Source organism: Aspergillus pseudoviridinutans (genome assembly GCF_018340605.1).
Source record: "Aspergillus pseudoviridinutans IFM 55266 DNA, scaffold_1, whole genome shotgun sequence".
In the NCBI taxonomy this organism is placed as follows: Eukaryota; Fungi; Ascomycota; class Eurotiomycetes; order Eurotiales; family Aspergillaceae; genus Aspergillus; species Aspergillus pseudoviridinutans.
The window spans coordinates 4,200,694-4,217,098 of NW_025091281.1; the positions used below are offsets into that span (position 1 = coordinate 4,200,694).

General features: G+C 52.2%; 6 protein-coding genes across 6 annotated transcripts; 3 read left to right on the forward strand and 3 right to left on the reverse strand.

Annotated features, from left to right (window-relative positions):
* Positions 1-601: 601 nt before the first annotated feature.
* On the forward strand, positions 602-1,543 carry Asppvi_001446 (uncharacterized protein; the record flags this gene model as incomplete). The annotated part of the gene is made up of 1 exon (XM_043297743.1): positions 602-1,543. The coding sequence occupies one exon, from the start codon at positions 602-604 to the stop codon at positions 1,541-1,543; it is 942 nt and encodes a 313-aa protein (XP_043153678.1).
* A 232-nt stretch (positions 1,544-1,775) lies between these two features.
* On the reverse strand, positions 1,776-3,773 carry Asppvi_001447 (glutamine--tRNA ligase; the record flags this gene model as incomplete). The annotated part of the gene is made up of 1 exon (XM_043297744.1): positions 1,776-3,773. One exon carries the CDS (start codon positions 3,771-3,773, stop codon positions 1,776-1,778), a length of 1,998 nt encoding a protein of 665 aa, XP_043153679.1.
* Positions 3,774-4,167: 394 nt separating this feature from the next.
* On the reverse strand, positions 4,168-8,059 carry Asppvi_001448 (uncharacterized protein; the record flags this gene model as incomplete). Its single annotated transcript, XM_043297745.1, has 2 exons — positions 4,168-5,227; positions 5,283-8,059. 2 exons carry the CDS (start codon positions 8,057-8,059, stop codon positions 4,168-4,170), a joined length of 3,837 nt encoding a protein of 1,278 aa, XP_043153680.1.
* Positions 8,060-8,966: 907 nt separating this feature from the next.
* Positions 8,967-9,391, reverse strand: Asppvi_001449 (uncharacterized protein; the record flags this gene model as incomplete). Its single annotated transcript, XM_043297746.1, has 2 exons — positions 8,967-9,232; positions 9,283-9,391. 2 exons carry the CDS (start codon positions 9,389-9,391, stop codon positions 8,967-8,969), a joined length of 375 nt encoding a protein of 124 aa, XP_043153681.1.
* Positions 9,392-10,070: 679 nt separating this feature from the next.
* Positions 10,071-11,762, forward strand: Asppvi_001450 (putative pyridine nucleotide-disulfide oxidoreductase; the record flags this gene model as incomplete). Its single annotated transcript, XM_043297747.1, has 1 exon — positions 10,071-11,762. The coding sequence occupies one exon, from the start codon at positions 10,071-10,073 to the stop codon at positions 11,760-11,762; it is 1,692 nt and encodes a 563-aa protein (XP_043153682.1).
* A 621-nt stretch (positions 11,763-12,383) lies between these two features.
* Positions 12,384-16,276, forward strand: Asppvi_001451 (uncharacterized protein; the record flags this gene model as incomplete). The annotated part of the gene is made up of 9 exons (XM_043297748.1): positions 12,384-12,655; positions 12,705-12,951; positions 13,010-13,157; positions 13,290-13,539; positions 13,604-14,157; positions 14,222-14,343; positions 14,416-14,741; positions 14,821-14,972; positions 15,516-16,276. 9 exons carry the CDS (start codon positions 12,384-12,386, stop codon positions 16,274-16,276), a joined length of 2,832 nt encoding a protein of 943 aa, XP_043153683.1.
* Positions 16,277-16,405: the final 129 nt, after the last annotated feature.

Below are 16,405 nucleotides of genomic sequence, written 5' to 3' on the forward strand. Positions count from 1 at the left end.
TAGTCGGAAGTGGGATTTCCAGATTGCGCCATCTTTCCAGCGCTACGAGCGAAAATAGGGCGACGACGCGTCAGCAGCGGGCGACGGCGACGTATTTTTCTGGTCTCATTACGACGTCTTTTTTGCTTCAGTTGCAGAATATGAAGCGTATGGACAGTTGTTACGATAGCAGAAGCACTAGCAGCCCCTACTGCAGCAGTAATTGCTGCTGTCAACGCTGCTGAACTTGTTGAATTCATCTTGCCTGCCTCTTGCGGTAATCAGAAGGCCTCATGTAGCTCCCATCAATTTATACCGGCGGACTAATCAGGTGATCAATCACCTCACTAAGCAACTGTACACCTTTTGATCTGCAGTATAGTATTAAGGACGAATAGATGAATTCAGCAGGCTACTTATTTTGCCAATATCGAGCGATTGCGTAGAATAAACCAGTATGATTCCACTGCGGCCCGTTGCTATAACCAGGGATCCCTGATATCGGAGTTGCTTAGGTGGGGGGTGTTGCCCTACGGCCCTGCTTAGTCATGCTGTACTATATCTCACCACCAACCCAACACAACAACACTCTCCACAACCAATTCCAAGCCAACGGAGAAACATGAGCCATCGCAAGCCTCGAACTCTCCTCCTAACCCTCGACGCCTTCGGCACAGTCTTCCACCCCCGCCGCCCAGTCCCTGAACAATACGCCGAGGCCGCGCACGCCTTCGGCCTCCCCCGCTCAACCATCACAGCTGACGGCCTCAAAGCAGCCTTCAAATCAACATTCAAGAGACAGTCGCAGACCCACCCAAACTACGGCCGAGAGGATGTCCTGCGCGGCCGGTATGGCGGGCCACGGCAGTGGTGGGAGGAGGTCATCCGAGGGAGTTTCGCGCAGGCCCTGACGACAAGGGGGCAGGGAAGCAGCAGCAGCTCAGTCGATGGTGCCGTTCCCGATGCGCTGGTGTCGCATCTTCTTGATCGCTTCGCGGGTAGCGAGGGCTATGCGCTTTTCGACGACGTGGGCCCGTTCCTTGCGGTGATAAGGGCGGTGAAGAGCCGGCGGCGGGGGCTTGGGCCGTTTGAGCGCGTGCTTGTGGGTGTGATTTCGAATTCGGATGATCGGGTTCCGGCGGTGCTGAAGGCGTTGGGGTTGACGGTGGGTGATGTGCGGGCTGATCAGGGGGTTGAGAGTATGCGGTTGCCGGGGTTTGAGGAGAGGGAGGCCAACCGCAAGGATTCGTCTACGATAGATAAAGTGGATGATGTCGATCTGGTGATTACCAGCTACGAGGCGGGAGAGGAGAAGCCGAGTCGGGTCATCTTCGACGTGGCGAGGAGGCAGGCTCGGCGCTTGCTTGGGGACGAGGGCGAATCGGGTGTCGACTGGGTTTGTGTCCATGTTGGGGATGACTTTGACAAGGACTATCAGGCTGCCTTGAATGCCGGATGGGATGGGTACTATCTTCCTCGTGGGGGCGTCGCCCATGACACGCAAGGTAATAAGACTATCCACTCGCTTATGGATTTGATTCCAGAGCTCGAAGCATATAGATGAACACGATGTGTACATCGTGACTACCCAAACGCAATGAGAATTCTACCCAATGCCACTATTCCAGGTAAGTGCAGAATGCCTCAACATATTCGCCTCTAACATGACAAAGCTCCTCTTATGCTCATGACCACATGTACCACATTAATCATACTAGATATGCATGCAACACCCGAGAGATACCAAAGGGTAAATAAACGTAAGCAGATGTTTTCTTAATGAGAAGCTATACGTCTCAGGTTTTACCCTGAGTGTCCTTCAAAGTGACGATGCGATTCAAGACCACCTTGTCCGCCGTCGACTCCGTATCCACACAGAAGTATGCGGTCCGCATACCCTGGAATCGAATGGAGTAGGGGCTCACTTCGCCTCCCGTCTCACCACTCGTCTTGGGCCAGGGAGCCGACTTGGAGACGTCGTGGAATCCAATGTCGACATAGGCGCCCTCATAGATCTCCTCGGAATCGGGGTTGATATCGGCCAGGAATCCGTCAGGATGGGCGTTGGGATCGTTGGACTTGAAGAGGGAGTTGAACGCGCGAACTTCGGCCTTGACGGGACTCTTGTGGGCGGCCGACTCGCCAACCCAGTGGATATACGTCTTGGTCTTCTTGGGAGGGGCGTCGGAGCCTTCCTCGGGCTTTTCGTAATGTGCGTAGACGCAGGTAACCGCGCCGGTCTGAGGGTCCTTGTCAAAGGTGGTGGCGGTGATAGGGAAAGGCACCTTCAGAAGACCAACGGTCTTTCCGGGGGCAAGGCGGAAGTAGTCGGGCGAGTCCTCCTCGCGGAAGTCACTGCGCTCAATGTAGACGGTCTTGGTGAAAGGCACGAGGTGGGAGCCGAAAGCCGGGTCCTTGGAGAATGGAACCTCCACCATCTCCTCATAGCCGTCGGGCAGGTTCGAGATGACAACCTTGAGGGGCTCCAGAACAACCATCAGACGCGGCACGGTAGTCTCCAGGTACTGACGGACAACCTGGTCAAGCTTGACTGTCTGGACAATGGCAGTAGCCTTGGTGACACCGAGGTTGTTGACGAAGGAGAGAATGGCGCCAGGAGGAATACCGCGTCTGCGGATGGCGATCAGCGTGTACAGTCGAGGATCGTCCCAACCCCGCACATAGCCCTTCTTGACCAGCTCAATAATCTTACGCTTCGATAGCACGGTACCTGTAAGATTCAAGCGACCGTACTCGCGCTGCATCGGCCGGTAAACGTCGAGCTTGTCGTTGAGCCACTCATAAGACTGCCGCGACATCTCGAATTCAACCGTGCAAAGGGAGTGTGTAATCTCCTCGATGCTATCACAGAGAGGGTGCGCAAAGTCGTACGTAGGATACATCTTCCACTGGCCACCAGTGCGGAAGTGGCCCTTCTCATCGACGTCCAAAATACGCCACGCGAAGATATCCCACATCTGGGGGTTAGGATCGTCCAAATCCATCTTCATACGCAGCGCAGCCTCTCCAGCCTTGTACTTGCCCTCCTTCATAGCCTCAAACTCCTGCAGCGACTCCTCAATAGGACGCGACCGGTGAGGGCACGCGTATCTCGCCTTGCCCCGCTCACCATCCGCCTCGCCACGCTGGGCCTTGATCTCAGCCTTGGTGCAGTGGCACACATAGGCGCCATCTCGTCGGATCAGATCCTTCGCGAGCTCATACAGACGGTCGAAATTGTCACTAGCATTAGTAATGCGGACAGGCTTGTATCCCAGCCAGCTCACAATATCCTCAATACCCCGATAGTACATCTCCTCCTCCCCCTCGGGGTTCGTGTCATCGAAGCGCAGGATGCATTCGCCGCCATGGTACTTCGCGAAGCCGAAATTGACCGCAATCGCCTTGCTGTGACCGATATGCAGGAAGCCGTTGGGCTCGGGAGGGAAACGGGTCCGGATCTTGGGGTGTTTCTCGGAGATGGGCCGTTCCTGGTATACATCGGCGAGGAAACCGACCTTGAACATGGCCTCGGGGTCGAGAGAGCGCAGATCAACCGCAGCCTCTTTGGCGTTAGCGCCCTTGGGCTTGCCGCCTCCCTTCTTGCCATTGTTATTGCTGTTGTTCTTGCCGTCCGGGTTCTTGGGTGCCTTCTGCTTGGGAGCTTTCTGCTTGGGTGCTTTGGCGGGCTTCTCTTCAACGGGCTTTTCGCCTGCGGAGGCGGGGCTCTGCTCTGCAGGAGGAGCTGTCTCCTTTGGCCGCTCGGGAAGGGTAGTCTCTCCTGTTGGCGCCATGGTTGGCAAAATCTGACTTTCCAATGTGTGAAGATCAGACAGACTGAGATAAGGAATGCCGCTGCTGAGGGGCAAAGCGTGCCTTTTTTGTTGCCGACGCCGATGTGGTCCGGACCGAGTGTTTATCCGGTGTGGTGAGTCAACCATGGTCCTGCCTGAGCCGTCAGGCACCGCACCTAGCGTGCCAGGTTGGAGATAACGGGAAGCGATGTCATTCGATCAACAAGCAATGAAGATGAACTCAATTGCTGGGAATACTAGATTATCGCTAAACTCTTATCAAAGCCTATGTATGATATGCTCGTTCAAGACCCCAACCCATGACCTCGACCCAATGAAACGCCAGGACAAACTCAGACCAATACGCAGTAGCTTGTCTCAGTACAATCTTTAATCACTCCCATCGTCCTGTGCCTCCCAGAGAACCTAGCCGGTTAGCGGCATGCTTGTTCAACAGAGCTGTAATGTTGGAGCCACCAGAGCGGTCCTTGGCCCGAATCTCACGCTCACGCTCCCTCTCTCTTGCGGCAGTATAGTAATTGACCGCGCCTTTCTTGGCAACAGACGCTCCAACAGCGGGTTTGGTGACTCGCTTTGACGAGTCCGACCTGGACGACGTAGAACTAGAAGACGAACTGGTTGTAGTCTTGCGCAGCATGGGAGGACGGAAGGTCAAGTCGTTACCTCCACCGGCGAAGAATGCTAGACGGTTGCTGGAAGAAGCGGACGTGGCAGAGTTGGATGATGCCTGTCGGAGCAGTGCAAGACGGTCAACAACTGGACCTCTTGTGCGGCGTGGATGGCTGGGGACAGCGAAGATTTCCTTTGGCTGCTCTTGTGCTGAGCCGGTGTCATCTTCATCGCCGTGCAGTGCCTCATCCACATCATCGATCGACGCATCTTCGTGGAAAGAGTCATACTCGGGCGTCTCGGTCAAGAAAGAGACGGTTTCCCGGATCTCGGCGAGAGTGGCGGGCTTCTTGGATATAGCGCTCGCTGGCTTGCGACGTAAATGAGGCGGAGGACGGTTGTTGATGTCTTCTGCTGAGGGCTCGAGAGGTCTCTTCCTCTTTTTGCTCTCGTCCGCGGCCGACTGTTGCTGTGGTGCGTCTGATGCTACACCTTGAGACGAGTCCTCTTGTGATCCGGGATCTTGCTCATCGTCCAAGAAATCGAGACCGACATCGTCATCCGAATCGCGATCCTCGATCGCCTTGAAGAACGCCGCTTTCTTAGGGTTCTCGGCGATCTCGCCGATCTTTTCATCGGCAAGGAGAGCTTTTCGCATTCGCGCAAACTCCCTTTGCTTTTGCCGCCGACGCGCAAGCAGCTCATCGTCCGAATCATCTAGGTCGAATTCATCGTCTGCATGTCTCCGGCGGCGGAGTGCACCGGTTGTGATATCTTTCAACAGTTTGGCGACCTGTTTTTCATCCGCATTTCTCTGGTGGAGCCTGTAACTAGGTCAGATTGTGAACATCTTCAGACACATCAATGCGTGGAACGTACGCATTCAGAGCAGCCAGCTGCTTCTCGTCCACCGTCTCTCCACTATTGTCGTTGATCATCTGTCGATCGTAGGCATCTTCCTCGTCTTCATCGTCATCACTAGCGCCTCCAAGACCGGCATATTCGTCATCGGATTCTTCGGCGGCATCTTCCACAATCTCCTTGGCCTTGCTGGTCTTCGGGTCAAATGGAACATGGGTCTTCTTCTTCGCTGCCTTTTTCATGACATCAAAAGCACTGGCATCGATCTCGAATCCCCCTTCTTCTTGCTCTTCAATCATGGACAAGTTTGCTACTCGCCCACGCCGGAGATGCTTCGCTCTCCTGTCAGGAACAGGGGTGTTGTTCGGGGATTCGTTTTGTCCCACAAGTACGGTTTCGATAGTCGAATGGGGGGTTTCCAGAAATCTCTTGGACGGATCAAAGGGCGAGAGTACAAAGCCGGCATCCTGCGTAGGGTCAGGGATTTGAGAAAACTGTGACATGGCTCTGGGTGCTGGTGACTCGGAGACTCGGGTCTCGGAGTGAGTGTAACCTGCCAATATGTCCGTCGATTCGGCGCGCTGCTCCTGGCTATCCTTGATGATGATTTGAGAATCCGAATCCCGGCGGTTGTGAGTGATTTGTGCAGGATCAGGCAAAGAGTTCGGAATAGCTGGCGAGCCTGCCTGGGTAACTGGTTGACTGGCCCCAAGTGTACCAGCAAAGGCTTGTGTGAGGCTCATCGTCAGTCCGTCAGAGGTCATACCAGGGAACTGAGGCCGTTCCACTGAGTTTACTGTTGAATAAGCCGGCCTGGCCGGTGTTTTGGGTGCCTGTTCTTCATCTTCGTCCTCGTCATCGCTGATTACTCGAGTTGGTCGTTTGCGCCGCGCAGCCGGCATTTCTGACTCATCTGCCGACATGACTTCGGTCTGTTCGTCCTCGGACTCCTCATCCTCACCAGCTTCTGAGTCAATTAATCCTTGCTCGTGCTCTTCGTCGTCTTCATCCTCTTCTTCTTCTCCCTCACCATCGCCGTAGCCTTCTTGATCAGAGCCGGAGAGCTCAAAGTCTTCGTCTTCGTCGTCATCCCCGTCCTCTGTTTTCTTGTTTTTAGACCCTCTCTCCTTCTTGGCAATCTCTTCGGCTTCTTGACGTGCCTTTTCGACAAGATTTTCCAGCTCATCTTCCATAGCAGCACGCTCTTCAGCGGTCTCAATGATTACTCCCTTAGCCCGTAGCTCTTGTATCCTCTCCTGTCTTTCTTTGGCGGCTTGCTGCCTCGCCTGTAACAAAAGCATGGCCGAGAGTTCTGCTGTATTCATAGTCTTACTCCGCCGAGTAGGTGAAGTAAGATGAGCCAATGCTTTCAGCTTGAGCATAGACGCTGATTCCTGCATCTTCTTTGCCGGGAGATTTTCGAACGCCGCGATACGCCTGCATTTGGCCGGGTCAGTAACCACCTCCAGATCGTCCTCTGAATCCTCCTGTTGATTTTGAGCGACGGACTGTCGGGACAGTCGCACGCGGATGGGAGGCTGCGTCAGAGCTTTTCGTTCGGGTTTCGCCGGTTCGAGGGGTCTCTTGTTTTCGTTTCCCTTCGCTTCTACACGTCCAACAGTAACTTGCTGAGGTTGGCCTTGCGGTCTAGACAGCATCTCATCGACCGTAGGGAAGTCTTCGACCTCGAGCTCAGCACCACCTTCCTTGTTACTTTCATCCACGACCTCACTGGACTTGTGCTTATCCGATGGACCAAGAACAGGTGAAGTCTGCGGCGTTTCTTTGGCTTTCTGGCCCTCATTGTCCGAGGATTGCTGAGACCCAGCTGTCGTGGACGAATTCTCCCCAGTCTGTGCTGCGACATTCGAGTCCTCCTGCTGCATGAAGTTGAATCGCGCAAAGAAGCTCTCCTTGGTGATCTTCTTCTTTGTTTGCGCCTGATGAGCCAGCTGCATATTCCTGCTGATTCTCTGCGTTTCCCGATTCATCTCTTCCAAAGCTTTTTTGCTAGCCTTACGAGCAGCGGGCCGTTTCTGTGTTAGCTTCCGTCCAGCTTCTTCGTCATCGCTATCCTCCACTGAAGCAATTTCCGAGCTGAACTGATCTCTCTGCGCCAGTCGGGCCGCCTTCTTCTCCGCTTCGAGACGTTCCTTTTCTTCGCGCTCCTTCCGCTTCTGCATGATGAGCGCGCGAACGCGAGGGTCGGCTTTCAAATCCTCTTCGTCGTCATCGTCCGCCTCGTCGTTTGAGACTGCGTCATTGCGTTGCGGCGCGGGAGAAGACATGAACAGAGGAGAGAACGACCGAGCGCGAGATGGCGAGCGAGGCGTGTTGTCCTCGCCTGGCTCCGGTGTCTTCCTTGCATTGCGCCTCCTCCTAGGGCCAGCCGTAGGAAGATCATCCTCGTCCTCCGAAGCAGAAGCAGATTCATGACGCGCTTGCTCGCCTTCCTTAGATTGCGCTCTTTCGGCTCGTAAGAATTTCGAAACACGGTCGAATGCCGTTTGTCCCGTCACCGGCGGACTGGCGCTTGTCTGATTCTGAGCTTGCATGCGAGCCGCTAGCCGGCCCTTGGGCATGACAATGTCGTCGTCATCGTCTTCTTCGCTTTCCGCGTCATTCATGGTTTCATCTGACTTGCGTATCGTTCGCTGATTGCTGCTGCCATTGTCTGCCTCTGAATCGCTATCGAATGCAGCCAGGATGGCTTTGATCTTTCTTCCTGGTGTGAGGACGGGTGTGCCACTCTTAGACGCGGAGCGCGCCGTCCGCGGTGTGGACGGAGCTGACATGGTGTGTTCGATGTAACTAGATTATAATGTTCATAGTAGAGATATCAATTGGTCATTGATGAATTTCCGCGAAGCCCGTGATAAGTGCTCCGCATTGAAGGAGGAGTGTGTATGGTGTCAAGCGACAATGCGAACCCAGAGCGGAGATAGTCCCATTCTGCTTGTATCAACGACGCGCATCGCGTCCAAGCGCGTGGAGCAGGGTCGTGTTATCAGCACGTGACATGCGATAAGACTCTCTTGCTGCCCTAACTGGAAATATTTGAAGTCGGGACTGCCAGACGGTACCTTAGCCAACGGGAGATTTAGGTTGTAAAATAGGCCATATGCACTGGTTGAACGAAGTATGGTCACTCCATACTCAACAGAAAGGCCGAAAGCCTGGAGCCCAATCGCCAACGAGCTCTGTCAGTCTCTGGTTCCTTGGATGGGACAGATCCCGCACTCGGCCGGTTCAGGCAAGGTCAGACCTACTCCAGAGATCATGAGATCTTTGGAAGTTACCATATGATTTAGCCGTATACTGATGACACCACTATTACCATGATTACCATGATTGATTTTCAACCTGATGCCAAGATCTCGTTTTTGGCGGCACCTCCGCCTGCATCCCCAGCGATCCATGTGGGCCCAACTCAAATCGCCAATAATATTCCTTATTCCTTTCTACTCATGAAGGTTTGCTATATGCGAGTCGCTTCCAAGAGAGGTATAGTACCTAGTCCTTTGGAAGAATGGTTCCAAATCGCTATTTTCATACGGTCTAATTCTCGATTGAAGCTTAAGAACCCATATATCATTACTTGGACAGCACGTCACAGTTCCCATAGTACATAAAAGACCTTATGGTGGACGCACAAGGGTGGCATTTTGACTAAATCTGTCCTTCGCAGACGAACGACTGGCTCTAATTACCAGGACGGCCCCAGTGAAGCTTCGGGAAATCAGTGTCCTCAGTCGTCGTTCCAGGCTTCGTTGTGGAGGACGACAGCCACGTGGAGGTGGTGGAAGAAGAGGACGAGGAGGAGGACGACGTGGTTCCGACACTCGCTGGCAGGATACATGCTGCCGTCGGTCCGGTGCAGTTGAAGGCGCAGTGTTCGACATAAGCTGCCGAGTAGCGGTCGCTATTGCAAGCCCAGATGCCCATGGTGTCAGGGATGCCCGGCCATCCTGCAAGCAAGTCAGCAGCTGCATCATGCAGAGATCTTTCCGACGCTCACCGAGGTTACTGGCCAAGTACCAGCCGCAGTAGTTGGCCCCGGCATCGCATTGAAGTTGGCCTACTGCACCGGTCGCGAGGCAAAAGTTGATGACAGCGAGGACGCGCATATTCGCTTGGAGGTTTTGAACAGTTGATTAAGAGACTGAATCGTGTGCAATACTAGGGCGTTGTGGGAAAAGAAAACCTGTTGGCTGCTCCTTTCCTTCTTCTATAAGTTTCTGCTGCTACAATGCAGAGCACTCATGTATATGCACCACATGTTCATAGTATCTGCAACTGGAATGATTGAACACTCGTAGAAATGTAATGCTAGCATTCCGTAACAATTCTAATTCTGGCGAATTTGAACGACAGTCCTTGCCTGGGAAGCATTGTCATTCGAAAAGGAGGCTCAGTTTGTTGTACTACAGGCAATGCAGAGATATTCATCGACGCGACGCTCAGGCCATTCCTTTCGAAAGAAAACGGGGTTATAGCCATCAAGGTTTCCATTCATCCAATAGGCTGGGAGGGATCTAAACATTCCTCGGCTCCGAGACTCTGATCAGCTGTGACAAAGGCGTCATTGACTTTATTGTGTTGACTTTATTGCCCATGATCCATGGATCCGATGTTTCGACGTCATGCCAATCTCCGCTCCTCGTCTTGACGTCCAGTTGAGATCGCGAGACATTTAGTCTGCAGCGAGGATGTCCGCACAATGTTGAGAAATAAATTGCATCTTTCATACTTGTGCCAGGAATCAGCACACAGTGACAATAGTCAGCCAAGTCCAAAGACGGCGGGATGACTACTGAAGGCGAAAAGTTGAGGCTGGTCATCATCGGTGGCGCCAGGGGGGGAATGTCAGCAGCGGTTCGAGCACGGCGGCTGGATGAGAACGCGTCAAGCATCGTTATTGAACGAGCCTCCTACATCAGTTACACGAATTCTTTTGTGCCTTACAGCTTGGGCAGTGTCATTGAAAGGGATACGCTGATCGCACTGCAAACCCCCGCAGGGCTCAGTGCTCGATTCAACCTGGACGTGCGGGTTTGTACCGAGCTTGTCAGTATCTCGAGGGAGCATCATTCGGTTACCGTGAGATGTCGAAAGACCGACACCACCTATGACCTACCGTACGATAAGATGATCCTTGCGCTGGGCGCAGATCCCGCTATTCCCCCTATTGCAGGTATAAGAAAAGCCAATGTGTTCCCGTTGCATACCCTCGCTGATCTGCAGACCATCCGATCCTTTGTGGTGAAAAATGACTGCCGTGAAGTAGTAATCCTGGGCGGGGCCTTCGCGGGCCTCAAAGCCGTGGAAAGTCTGTACAGCTTCGGCCTACGTGTCAGCGTGGTTGAGGCTGGTGACCGCCTCTGTCCGGAATTTGATCCGGATTTTGCCAATATCATGCAGAACGAGCTCATGAAGAAAGGAGTCCAGATCTATCTCGGGTCGGAGTGTCAAATGATCGCAGAAGCAGATGCCAGCGACCTGTGCTACGTGGAGGTAAGCGATGGCTCTATCCTCTCCGCGGACCTGGTAGTTGTAGCCACAGAACCCGAGCCTCGAGTCCGGCATGCTAAGAACGCAGGTCTTGAGGTCCGGAAAGGGATTGTGGTCAATGCATTCATGCAGACAAGTGATCGTGACATCTATGCGGTTGGCAGTGTGGCGGAGGTTATGAACAGTATCTCCCATATGCCTCAGGTGTCATCCATGAGCGGACCTTTGAATCGACAGGGTCGCCTCGCAGCGGATCACATCTTCAAACGAGCTACAGCTTACCGTGGCACCTGTGGAACCCGTGTCTACCACGTCTTCCACTTGACAGGGGCTATCACCGGGCTCTCAGTGTCCGACCTCAAGCAGATTGGATACGACCCTCAATCTGTGACAATCCACCAGCCGGACCATGCTGGGTACTTCCCATCGTCCCACCAGCTAACGTTAAGAGTGGCCTTTGAACCAGCAAGTGGCGTCTTGCTGGGCGCTCAGATTGTCGGACATTCTGGCGTGGACGGCCGCATCGATGTGCTAGCGACAGCCATTCAGGCCGGGATGACCGTGTTCGACTTGGAGCCTCTCGAACTTTCCCACCTGCCACAATACGGCTCAGTGAAGGATCCAGTCAATCTGGCCGGCTCGGTAGGAAGTAACCTGCTACGTGGGGACCTCCATACAGTCCATCCTCAAGACCTCCAAGGCCATCTCCATGAATGGCAGATCATTGATGTGCGGTCCGCAGAGCATTTTGCACAAGGCCATCTACCACTCACTCGAAACATCCCGATCGACTCGCTAAGGTCAAGACTGGATGAGATTGAAAAGGACCGCCCGGTACTGGTCTGCTCTAGGGTAGGCTATCATGGCTACCTGGTCTACAGAATGCTAGTGCAGTCTGGCTATCAGGCTGCGAATCTCGACGGTGGATTGAAGTTGTTTACAGATGGTGGATATCAGCCAGAATTAGTAGTAGACGCGCCAGAATGAGGGCTCAATGGTGATTGATTTAGTGGTTCTAGTCTATGCTTTTTCATGGCTTTAATGTAGGACTGGACAATTGAAACAACCGAATTCCGCCTCCAAGGCATGATCACCCATGGGGACCACCCACAATAGATCTGGCAAATAACAGCCTACAGAAGCTGAGATCTAAGGGTGGTGGCGCATAGCTTAATCGAGACAACCACACTGTGGGCCCGACGACCTTACCATCGCGGGCTTCGACCATGGATACAGAGAGCAGACTAATCTAGACTGTCCAGGCCAATCCTTTCACGTTTAAGCTTCACCACAATGTTAAGCTCAATAACGGCATTATGGTTCGTGAGTTGATGAATGCGGAAACTTGGGCAGTTTGGTACCAAATGTCCTTTGACTAAATCTCATGATCAGACTTTGCCATCTAAAACGTCAGATTGTATCACGGATGTATGTAGGATCATTGAATCCTTCTTTGTCTGCGTTGCTCTACCATTTATATATTTATACATTGAGATTCGGCCTGCTGACCGAGCAGACATATTTCTAGATATTGGTGAACATAGCATTCAATCAAGAACTTTTCGCCTTCTTTGGGCCTCACTCAAGTAATTTCTTTAAGAGCTAGCCATGGATTCCAGCGGCGATAAACCCAGCTCTGTGAAGGACGCTTTCTCCAAGGTGCAGACTGCACCACCCGCCCAGGAACGGGTTGACCTCTTTCGCAGGTTGATACAAGATCTGGTCGAGGATCCAGTCGCGAACCCAAATATCCCAAATGCCCTCTTTGAGAAGAACTGGGCAGAAGATAGCGAAGTGCTTGATGAAGATTTCATTCGGCAGATCATCCAGAGCTTTAAAACGACTCGTGAAGATCTATGGACGCACCCTGCTCGGAACATGTACTCCCAACCAGAGTAAAATGCTCGAAGCGTTCACTGCAAACTCCAGGGTGCACGAAATTGCTCACCTCTTTGACTTCGGCTGCAGCAGAGCAACCCGTGAGGGTTTCCAGAATATGGAGAAAGCAAATCAGGTTCAACTTCCTCTCCCCCAAGACATCGAAGGTGGCCGAGAACCTTGGGAACAGAGGTTCAAGAACAAGCTGGAGAAACTGTTCCACCTACGCACTGATCTGCCACCAGAGACAGTTAATATAGGCCTCTTTGAGGATCCCCAGCGCTCAACTCCAGTTCTGGTATTCTGCACCCCCTTCTTCCATATGTCCAGATCTCAGGTTGCTAATAACCCGACAGACTTATGAGGGCGCTGAGTTCTGTAACTGGGGACGAACCGTCGAGAACCAGCCAGTCTACACATGCGTCCCGAAGACAAATTACGGAATACAGCAAATCGTTCTATATGCGACAAATAACAACCTGGGAGTTCGCGTGTCTGGCTATCGTACGTGTTGTCTCTTGGGTAGAGCTTTACATGATGACCGAAATTAATACCTTCTAGGCCATTCTTGGTCACCAGTTTTTCCTCGTGACAAGGGATGTATGCTTATATCTACTTTGAGTCTACACCAGGCAGCACAACTTCCCAATGTGGAATCCCTTGATCCTCTCTGTCCCATTCTGTTTGGGGACAAGCCTACATTGCTCAATTCGATCACGGAACTAGGCCCTTTGAAAGAAGATTCGACCAAGTCACTAGTCCGGGTGGGCTGCGCGACAACCAACGAGCAGTTTCGATACTGGTGTGTAAAGACAAAGCGAGTAACGTTACCCCTTAATGTGATTATGGTAGAGATTACCTTTGGTGGTAGCAATGGTCCGATCTGGTATGTGACATAAATCCCGTTTTCTGAAGACGAAAGCAAGCCACACACGCTGATATTCACCTAGCCACGGAGCCGGGATCAGACATAAGACACTGAGTGACCTCGTCTATGCCATCGAGTATGTGGATGTGCATGGTAAGTTGCAGGTCATCACCCGAGCCGATGACGACTTTCTCTCTGCAGCCAGCGGTTGCTTTGGGTTGATCGGGGTCGTCACCCATATCACCCTCGTAGTCGACAAGATGACATACGCGGCCATGACACCTCAGAAGCAGGCAGCGATCGATGCCATACCGCCTCCAGACAGCCTTCGGTCGCGCGTCCCTGCACCGCTCAAGCAGCCTCGTACGCCCGAGCAGATCCGGCGTGCCCAAGAGGAATTCGAGAAGAAGGCTGTCGAGGAGTACTACGCAGAATGGTTCTGGTTCCCCTATTCTGACGAAGTTTGGATCAATACATGGTCCACTACTCCAGTCTCTCTAGGTGTGCAGGACTATCCGGATAATGAAGAAATTGCAGTGCAATGGCTTCAGGCTGTTGCTATTGAGGCTCTACAATACCTCGCCAAAGACACAAATACTGCGGAAATACTGCCCCTGTTAAGGACTACTGCAGTTTGTAAGTGCAACTTCCAACCCGGCACTCGTATACTCAAGAATCCACCTAATCCTATGAAATACAGCGAGACTAGGCATGGCTTCCCTGCCTGCCGGCAAAGAAATCAAAGCTTGGCTCCCAGATGCGCTTCATTTCAGAAGAGCGATTCAAAACACGCGTGTCCGGGATATGGAACTTGAGATACCCGTAAGATGATCAACTCATTTGTTCTCTTATTCTTTTTCCCAGGTCAGACATTCGCTAAATATACTTGTGCAGCTCCCTCATCAATCCGATAACCTGGATAAACCCGACTTCACCATTGTCCAACACGCCTGGTGGGAAGCAATCATCAAGGCGTACGAACACACAGACAAGTGCCCAATGCGCTTGCCTCTCGAGTTGCGAATCATGGGCGACAGTAATGTGCTGATGGCGCCTCAGCGCGGCAATCGTCTCGGAACAGCCTCGATTGAGGTCTTGACGCTAGAATCGGTAACCGAGTATTGGGATGCATTTGCGCAAGAGGTCCTCGACAAATGGATGGAGCTGAGAGAATGGAAGGGGCAAAAGCTCAACATCCGGCCCCATTGGGCTAAAGAATGGTGGGCACCGTCCTCTCACTGTTGCACCCACAGCAATGTCTCGTTCCAGGATATCTATCTAATGGCATCTCTTATACAGGCAACAATTAAAAGTGGATGGCAAGCCCTTCCGGGATTATCTCAAGAAAGAGTGCTACGGCGATGTAATCCCCAAATTTAATAATGTGCTTACACAGATTGGTCAGGCGCAAGGTTGGCAAAGGCAGGATCTGAAGAGAGTGTTCTCAAATGGTCTGTTTGATTATATTTTCTTTGATGATATTAATGGTTAAGGTATGCTGTAAGATGCTATCTATTCTTCTCTGTGAAATTCCATCTACGTCGTGTTATATAATCCTCAGAATTGTATAGCTTGAGATTGAGTACAAGTTCCTGCCTACTATATACAGAAATTTTCGTTCATAATCATTACACAACATGCATAGATCAGCTGCTCATGTATACTAGGTTGTATTCAGATAGAACTAACGGTCCGTCTGATCCTATAAACATGAATCATGGTTTGCTAGGTCTGGAGGCTGATACTAAATCAGCGAATCGCTTCCCTGTCTAGGGATATCACCGTGATGGCCCCCAAAATTGGTTGGATATCTGATACCTCGCTCTCCTCAAATTCCATTACCTAGCTGCCCACATGCCATACAGCTCTTCTTGACATGATGACATTTTTGCCAATATCCTTTTGGTGACAACACAGGCATGTGTATGACCACTACTTCTCTCTAGAAGGTGTTCTTAAGGACGGCCATTAAACTTACAGGAATTTTGCTCTAGCCCTCACGAGGTCTAACGGTATGGAGACATCAGCCAGATCAGAGGCCATCCTCCAGACTTTACCACCAACAGACCTCACTAGAGACAGAGATCAAAGTGAAGGTGAGGCATTCGGCCCATCCTCCGCATCACGCTCAGTGGAAGCAATTCCCGATGGTGGCTACGGATGGATAGTGGTTTTTGCATGTTTTGTCCAGACATTCAGGGTCAATGCTTGGTCTGGGTCATGGGGAATACTTCAGGCTGGCCTGATACAGACCAAGATGACAGATACACCAGCCAGCACATTGTCCTTTGCCGGCTCCCTTGGAACTGCCCTGACAGTTGCCTTAGGCCTGGTCTGTATTCGACTCGCGCAACTGATCGGAGCCCAATGGAGCACCTTGACTGGGATCCTGCTGCTTACAATCAGTAACATAATTGGCGGTTTGGCCGTCAACAATGTCAGCGGAATGTTTGTGTCTGGGGCCCTGTACGGTTTTAGTGGAGCTCTGATGTACACAATGTCAAATAGCCTGCCGGTGCAATGGTTCAGCAACCGTCTGGGAACTGCAAATGGCCTGGTGAAGCTTAGCAGGGGCCTGGGGGCCACAGTTATGGCTATTGTGCTTCAGGCTCTCATCGAAAGAGTCGGCGTCGCCTGGACATTCCATGCAATGGCACTGATGTCGCTGGCAAGTGGCGTGCCGGCTGCGCTGCTCATATCAAAGAGCGAGCAACAGCGTTGGTGTCAACTGTCTTCGTCCTTGCGGCGCGGCTGAAAATGGATAAAAGCCTCTGTCGGAAGCTGTAGATCTGAGGTCACGATTGTTATGTATAGCGTGGATTCTCGTCCCAAGATATTTGTTCTCCGCGTCCCCCTGTATATCATCTGAGACGTACAAAGAGCA